Source organism: Helicoverpa zea, chromosome 21, assembly GCF_022581195.2.
Source record: "Helicoverpa zea isolate HzStark_Cry1AcR chromosome 21, ilHelZeax1.1, whole genome shotgun sequence".
Classification (NCBI taxonomy): domain Eukaryota; kingdom Metazoa; phylum Arthropoda; class Insecta; order Lepidoptera; family Noctuidae; genus Helicoverpa; species Helicoverpa zea.
In genome coordinates this window covers 8653525-8662086 of record NC_061472.1, presented here as the reverse complement: position 1 = coordinate 8662086, position 8562 = coordinate 8653525, and the positions used below count along the sequence as shown (strand labels likewise).

The 8562-nt window shown below is 35.4% G+C and overlaps 1 protein-coding gene across 1 annotated transcript; it reads left to right on the top strand.

The window, feature by feature from the left end:
* The first annotated feature begins 341 nt into the window (after positions 1 to 341).
* Positions 342 to 8529, top strand: LOC124640906 (nischarin). Its single transcript, XM_047178867.1, has 4 exons — positions 342 to 938; positions 1481 to 1727; positions 2591 to 2709; positions 5959 to 8529. The coding sequence occupies exons 1-4, from the start codon at positions 498 to 500 to the stop codon at positions 6547 to 6549; spliced, it is 1398 nt and encodes a 465-aa protein (XP_047034823.1). The 5' UTR covers positions 342 to 497; the 3' UTR covers positions 6550 to 8529.
* Positions 8530 to 8562: the final 33 nt, after the last annotated feature.

Genomic DNA, 8562 nt, shown 5'->3' with positions numbered 1-8562 from the left:
GTATGATAAATATCTGTCAATGTCATTGTCAGAAGAAAATTTAATAAAAAAAATGATTGATTGTCTCTGCAAACACATGATAAAATTAGAGATGTACCGGTATCTTTTCAGAATTATGAATCGATCGATTATAATTACAATTTGTTCCTAACATGATATGGCCTAAAGTTTGATGAACTTGATATGTACTATATTTAAATATGCTGAGAGATGAAAAAAATGAATGAAGGTATTTGATAATATATGAACTATAAAGTAACTCGGATTGTAAGCTTAAGATATAAATATTTACTACCCAGTAACTGGAACGCTATTTTCAATGACAACGTCAACAGAGTAACGTCAAAATAATTGTCATTCGCGGATTCATCACTCGAGCGAGCAAATCGCGATTTCCTGATGCGCTTACGACATGCGTGTATCAATTCAATTAAAATAAATCACACTGATAAACGGTTGACTTATCAGCGCCAGTGATCGTGTACGTTATATACAAAATGTCTTCTTTCGTGAATCACCGCGAGGATAGCACTGTGACCGTGGAAGAAGCTTCCACAAAAGACAATGTTACATATTACAAAATAACTGTTAAAGTGGGGCTAGTGCATTGGAACGTGTTGCATCGCTACAGTGACTTTGTGGAGCTGCACGAGAAGTTGGTCGCAGACCATGGAGTCGCGAAAGAGTTGCTCCCGCCGAAGAAAGTTATTCGGAATAAAACACCCAAGTTTGTGGAGCAAAGACGAGAGGCCTTGGGGGAATATTTGAAAAACGTATTTAAATATTTAAAACTCACGATGCCGTCCGAGTTCGCTCACTTCCTAGACTTCCATTTGTATGATATATTCTTTTTGCTACAAGATTTAGCGAAGACACTGTTTTTAGAAGGGGATAAACTATTGGAGGATGAGAGGTCACATAATTTCACACCCTTGGAGGTCAGTTATATATCTAGTTTTAATTTTAGTCATGCTAATAAGTACCTAAAAAAAGTATGTCTAAGAATGAAAATTACAAATCGCTAACATACCTAATTGTACTTAGTAATTTTCCTATGAATAGAATTGTTGACAAACATTTTAATTACATAAATTGTTGTCTGCATTCATTGTTCATTAATAACTAAGTATTACTAGTTTGTATTATTCTCTTTAAAGAATAACAATTCTTTTCTTTTTTTACTGAGCCAAGTTTATTTAATCTTATGGATTTCCATGTATAACCATTTAAATTCATTCATAAAAAACAATTCATCTATACTAATATTATAAAGCTGAAGAGTTTGTTTGTTTGAACGCGCTAATCTCAGGAACTACTGGTCCGATTTGAAAATTTCTTTCAGTGTTAGATAGCCCATATATCGAGGAAGGCTATAGGCTACTTTTTATCCCGGTACAGGAAGAGGTTCCCACGGGATGGGGGTGAAACCGCTTGCAGAAGCTAGTAACTATGATATTTAGCAAACCTTTTTTCATTTCAGCTGCACGCCATAAGTGAGCGTCTAAAAATGGCATGTCCACCGACTGAGAAGCAAGATCAGATGTATGACTTCAGTCACATCCTGGACTTCTGCTCTCAGCTACGTTCACTAAACATTGAGGGGAGTTACGAGAAACTCGGTACAAGTAACATAGTGCCTAATGATTTACACTTTGATCTGATACCATTTAAATCGCTGATGGATTTGAAGATTCTCGGTGTACCGATGGGATGCATACAGAGTGTTGGTAAGTTGTTACAATATTTGCTAGAAGGCAGTTTTTGTGTTTGATGTGACGTGTTAGACATAATTTTTTCCTCAAGTTGTATTCAAATGCTGAATAAATTATAAACTTATTAGTCAGATACACACCTAAGTAAATATGATATTAGTCACTTACTGACTTATAATAAATCTTGCAAATAATACACAGTGACTATTGAGAATGTATCTAACATAATAATATAAAATCATTTCCAATGAATAACTATCAATATTGATACAAAACAAACAAATACTACAAGATAGATTCTTGTTGTATCAGTAAGTAATACTAACACAACTTGTCATACCGTTGTTATCATTGAACAAGCATCTTGTTCACATATTATTATCTGTCTGCTTCTTGAAATAGAACTGGTTTTAGTAATTTAAGAATTAATATAACATTTAGGTAAATTCATTTTTATTGTGTTTTTAGGCAGTTTTATGATATTGTTCAAAAATCTGTTATTTAAATATGTAGCTTGTTCACCAAGTGATTTTCTTATGTACTTAAAAAATGCTTATTAGAATTACACTTTTTATTACAATTTCCCATTTTGAAGGAGTAATTAAAACCCCTTTTGCTATACAACTTCACTTTTTGTAATAGCAATTAGGACTCCATCTCTTGTGGATTTAGGGAATGGAATTTCGCCTAAAACCAAATTTTACTCTACTCTGGAATTTATATCCTGCAACTTAAATCCCAGACAACAGCATCACAATGATTTAATACACCCATTTCTTTCTTTAATTCCATATACCATTAAATTTTCTTAAAAATTAATATTTAATCAAATATTTTGATTATTAAATATTTCTTAAACACCCTATTTTGTTATCCAGGTGGGCTTCGCGACACTCTAGTGAGTTTATCAGTGTCAACAGCGAGCGTCGTGTCGCTCAATGAGTTCCTGCTTGTCGATATCCTGCACAAGGACCCCTCCAGCATCGCTGACACTGTTGTAAGTTGATAACCGACCTTATTTCTTGTGAAATAAAGTATATTTCTCAATGTCATCTATATGGTTCAAGTGTTTGAGTCCTCAATCATTTTGTCTATTTATAATGTAAAATGGTGTTACAATGTCATGTGTATAGGTCAAATAATTTTTGGTAGTGAAGTGCTTTGGACCATGCAATAACCATTGATTTAAAAATTTTGCATTTAACTAGAAGTCGATATTTTTTATAATTTTATAGTTTCCTTCCTCATATTTTGTAGGTTGGTATTATTCAAATTATGCATGCTTATTTATACTGACGGGGAAGCCCATTCAAATTCAGATGCCTAAATTACAACTAAATAATGTCTGGACACAAATAAATAAATAATGTCTGGACACCTTTTCACACACGGTCGGTTAGCCCCATGGTAAGTTATTTATTAACTTGTGTTAAGGGTGCTAACACAACTGATAAACTACATATAGCTACATATATACATATTTATGAATACATATTGTAACACCCAGACCACGGCCAACAAGCATGCTCATCACACAAATGTCGACCGAACCGGGAATCGAACCCGGGACCTCAGGTTTGGCAGTCCGGCATGGTGACCATTGCGTCATCGAGGTCGTCAAAAAACAACTGAGTACTCCATTGATAGGGCACGCCACCATCGTGGCGGTAAGTCCCCTCTTTGAGGAGTGGCTCGGGAGGAGTCACGGCGCCCTCACGTACCGCATGACGCAGGTCCTCACCGGACACGGTTGTTTCGGGAGGTACCTGCACCGCATCGGTCGTGAGGAGGCGCCCGGGTGTCACCATTGTGCGGACAGCCCCGAGGACACGGTGGACCACACAGTCCAGGTGTGCCCCGCATGGGAAGGGCACCGCCGGGTCCTCGTCGAGGCTTTGGGCGGCGGCGACCTCTCGCGTCCGGCCCTGGTTCAGGCCATGGTCCGGGGCGAGAGGGAATGGGATGCCGTCGCCTCCTTCTGCGAAGCGGTCATGCTCGAGAAGGAGGAGGCGGAACGCCAGAGAGTTCGCACCTCTCATCCCGGCCGCCGCGCTGGACCAGGTAGACACCATGGGCGCCGGGTGTCGCGAGATGACTCCCGGCCACCGTAGGCGTGGGTCTGTGGGCGGTGAGTTCGGGTGGCTCATCGTCCCTCTGTCTTCCTAGACGACAGACCCGTGTCGACGGCGCGCGTTGTTCCACGCGCTCCTCAAAGAGACGTCAGCAACCCCAGCGGGGCCCAGCAGGGCCAAGGCCTGCCGGGGCTGCGGGTTGTTCGAAAGAGATACCGCGGCCCTGGTACATAAAAGGCCTATGACGGAACACGACGATTTTAGTCAGTAAGAGTCTGACACTCCCTCACCGCTGCTAACCCACAGCGGGAGGGGTCATTTGATGATTTTACGTCGATAAAAAAAAAAAAAAAAAAAAAAAAGTACTCCATTGATTATATGAGTTCGATTCTTATGAGTCAGTAAAAATATTGCAAATCAGGATACTTCTTAGATGTTTTGTAAATGCATGTTGTTTTATTGTTTTCCAAATCAACAATTGCTTTGTTTCGATATACATTAAAACCGACGTATATTAATATAGGTAGGAAGATTAAATATCATACAAAGATGATGACGAAATTATGACCTCAACATATTCTATAAAAACAAAACCACAAAGACTGCCTCATTAATTCACAAAGAAATCAATATCTGGCTTTATCTTTGTAGTTACATTTTGTATTCACTTAAGTATTCAAGCATTTGTCAAGGTTGTTTCCGATCGTAATCCAATCGGTGATACACGATTTAGTTAAAAATAGAATCTCGATTGCGATAGAAGAAACTCCAACTTTTGATGCGTCAGCAAATACAACAATACAATACACAGAAAAGTTTGAAAACGATAAAACGCTTTATTGCCTCTTCTCATAGAACCATGAATATCACGCTTATTCTGCCCGAGGTTTCACTCGTGGCTCAGGGGAACTATTTCCATATCTATTAATATTACAAACGTGAAAAAAAGTTGGTTTGTTTTAACGCGCTAATCTCAGGAACTACTTACAAGTTCGATTTGAAATTTCTTTCAGTGTTAGATTGACTATTTATTAAGGAAGGCCATAGACTACTTTTTGTCTGGGTTGCAGAGGTTCCCACGGGATGGCAGAAGCTAGTCCCGAATAAAAATCTAGGTGCTATGTTCGCAATCTCTACGAGTGCCGCATTTTATATACATCCAGACAGACCACTATATTGAGAAGCATCAATTTGTATTAGTTTTGCAATAATTCTATGAGTAATGCACTGTGAATACTGTGATGTTATATTGACATAATATATTTATCTGTACAATCATTGGAGTGTTTGCATAGGCTGAGGAAAATACACAATATACCGTTGCACCCACAGATATAGTTTATTTGTGGTTGCACCCGATTAGTATTATTACTGCTTAACATTGATGCATTATAACACCCAAGCAGTGCTCATCTATAAGTGTAACTATCACACACGCCAATTCTTTTTATTTAGTTTTTTTTACTCGGAAAGTATTAACGTTGTTGATGAACCAATAAATAAATGCAGTCCTGAAAATGGCTAATGTAACTATTTCTGAGGAAAAGTACATTTGTACAAGAAGGCGAAGGATTTAATCACAAAATACATTTATGGGCCTGTAATAATACTACGGAACTAAAGAAATGCGCATTAAAAACTACAGCATTCTTTTTTTAATTAAATATTTTTAACTGAACGATATGGCCGCGACCTCGCCGCACGTGGCCAGTGAGTCAATAGGTTTATCAGCGCGTAATACTATTATAATTATCTGCACCAAATAGGTCGCGTCACATGTCTAGAGTACTGATAGTGGTGGCGTGTTTAGGATCCAATTGATAACTGGCTGAATATTTAACATTTTATCTATGGTAAATGCACTAGCATTGTGTTTATTGGGCAAAATGAGTTAGTCTTGCTATGCGAAAGAGAGCCTTATATTCTTAGCTGTTTTTAATAATAACATGCATATCCAATCAGCGACAAAATCCTGCAATGCGATAAAATAAGTTCACCTTGAAAATTCCATGACCTTTAGACACGGACTAGTAAAACTAGTGAAACTTTTACCAGTCTTTCGATTTAAACCAGTAAATAAAAATGCCCCAATAAAACCCATATCATTAAGATAGATTATTACCCATTTTTTTATTTTTAAAGAGATACTAAATACTTCTTCCTTTTGTCCACAGAAATGGAAGAAGCTATCCGTCATAAACTTTGGCAGCAACAACATCCAAAACGTCGACTGGGCCATAAGATTAGTACCCAAACTTCAACACTTGAGCCTTTCATCCAACAAGTTAAAAGAACTCTGTGACATATCCTGTCTCCACGAATTGAGGGTCTTAAACTTATCTATGAATAGTTTCTCCCTATGTGAGAACTGGCACGCTAAGATAGGCAACATAGTTCGAATAGATTTGTCCCAAAATCGAGTGGAAAGTCTCCAAGGATTTTCGCGTTTATACTCCTTGGAAAGCCTCGATTTGAGCTGCAATGTGATAACAGACGTTGAAGAAGTCCAGCATATTTGTAAGTTACCATGCTTAGAATATCTGTGGTTGACGGCCAATCCTGTGGCCTCGTCAATAGACTATAGGGTCAAAGTTTTAGAACAGTTCAATGCTAGAATGACGGAAATCTGCTTGGACAATGAAAAGGCCTCGGAAAAGGAGTTGGATACGGCAAGAGTGTTGCAAGCTTTGAGAACAGTGAAAGAAGGTAAGACGCCCAGTTTTCTACAAAATAACAACACGAGTCATAGTTTTAATAAAAGTTGACAGTAATTTTGAATGTAGAATTTATTTGAATTTAGATCTTTAACTTTTTTATGAATTGGCGGCAAAAATCGCTGGTGAAATCTGTTTGGAAGTAAATGTAATATTGAAAATTAAATGTAAAGAAAGATCTTTATTTTATAAATGTGATGATGTCATTATTTTGTTATTTATAGTGTTTTATTTTAGATTTAGAATCGCACTGCTCAGTTGAACTGTCTTTGTAAATGAAAAATAAATTAAATGCTTATTTGTCTTTGACTAAAGATTTCGTGATAATGTAGTTTCTATGCTTTCTGGCTGTCTTAAAATGAATTTGTAACTGTAAATACTGCCCAAAAAATATGAAATAAATAAGATGGCCTTAGATGTCTATAAAAGTCTTTTTGTAAATTCACGAGTGCTGTTTTATAATATGTATATAAAGTCTACGACAGAAATATGTGCAAGGATAAAGGTAAACAAATTCGCAGTTTGTCATCTATTTATAGATTTTGTACAGAGCATGAGTCAGGCATAGACAATTTTAGCATATATGCGACCTTTTTGCTCACATTTCTGGCGCCGACCATAAAGTTATTATCTCGTTTACAAATGTGATATTTGATAATCATATAGCTTTATATGTATGTGTAATATAATTACTGTTATGGAAATGACCAATACTAATTAAGCGTAGATTATGAAATATAAAATTAAAGATTTATTTTTAAATGACATATAAAACTTTAATTTTAATATTCTTGTGTATATTTGTTGTATAATATTTGTTTTTCTTTGTTATAATGTAGGTTACGTGCATTCCTAAATGTATTTTGAAAAATCAATATTTGCACGACCTTAAAGAAGTGTCCTTTTAAAAGTATGAATTGTAATTTTTTAAATGCCTGTAATATAAATAAATAAATCTTTACAAGAGAGATAAAGGACAATAATTAAAAGAAAACTTCAAATTTAACCTAATATTTAATGATGTAGGTATTCTTGCCTCTGTAATTAATGTAAATGTCATAATTCTTTTAATGATTTTAAACAATTACCTACATCAATACATTTATTATGCAATGAACCAAACACTCATAAATTAAGGTGCATTATTCTGTGTTTAGTGAACATTTGCGCGCTTGAGTGCTATAAAACTTGTGTAATGCATAACATTATTAATGTTTTTGAGTAACTCCCATAATAGTTTCTCCGTTCCCTATAGATGGCGCTGTTTGCTAATAATGTGATAAAAGTTGACACTAATAGATACTATTCTGGTCATAAATATGGTATAATGAGATCAACGGTGTCAAAGTTCTAATCACATATTTTACATAATATAATATAACCCCAATTTTCAACACGAGTTTGTTCGGGAATTACTTGTTTGATAAAAAAATTCGTTCAAGGTTCTGACATAGTCATTGCATTATTTAACCAAGTACGTGTAGATTGATGTTACATGAATATTTTTACAATATGCTTTTCGCCATATATACCACTATTAGGTCCCTTTTCGACAGTGCATATTATATTATCCTTATAGTTATGTTAAAAATGATTAGATAAACTTAGTGTTTTGCTTTCTTTCAATTGATAATATCTTTGATGAATATAGAATTCCCTTATTAATGAAGTCGGATTTGAAAACTACTTTTTTCCGCGTAATTTTAAGCAAAGCAGTCTTAGTCCCATTATAAACACTATAAAGATCTGAATTTGTAAACTTGGGTCCATTTTTTATAATTCATACTATCCAGTGAAAACTTGTAACTTGTAAATGTATTTTGAATCAAAATGGCGCTTCTATTGTCGTATGTGTTTTTCGCCTATCATTATTATTTTTGTTTGAAAATGTTTATTGCTGAAAGCACATTTTGTTTATTAATAGTATTAACTGAAGTATTATGTATGTGATGTAATAAATGTATAGAAATGTTTTATTTTTATTTTTATTGGTGACGATTAATTTATAAATATAAGTTATGGTTTAACCTACTTATTAGTTTTATTTTCCTCTCGTCAAAGAAT

Coding starts and splice junctions, on each gene's coding strand:
- LOC124640906 (XM_047178867.1), top strand. CDS start 498: ATGTCTTCTTTCGTGAATCACCGCGAGGATAGCACTGTGACCGTGGAA. Junction 939..1,480: donor ATAATTTCACACCCTTGGAG/GTCAGTTATATA, acceptor TTTTCATTTCAG/CTGCACGCCATAAGTGAGCG. Junction 2,710..5,958: donor CCAGCATCGCTGACACTGTT/GTAAGTTGATAA, acceptor TTTTGTCCACAG/AAATGGAAGAAGCTATCCGT.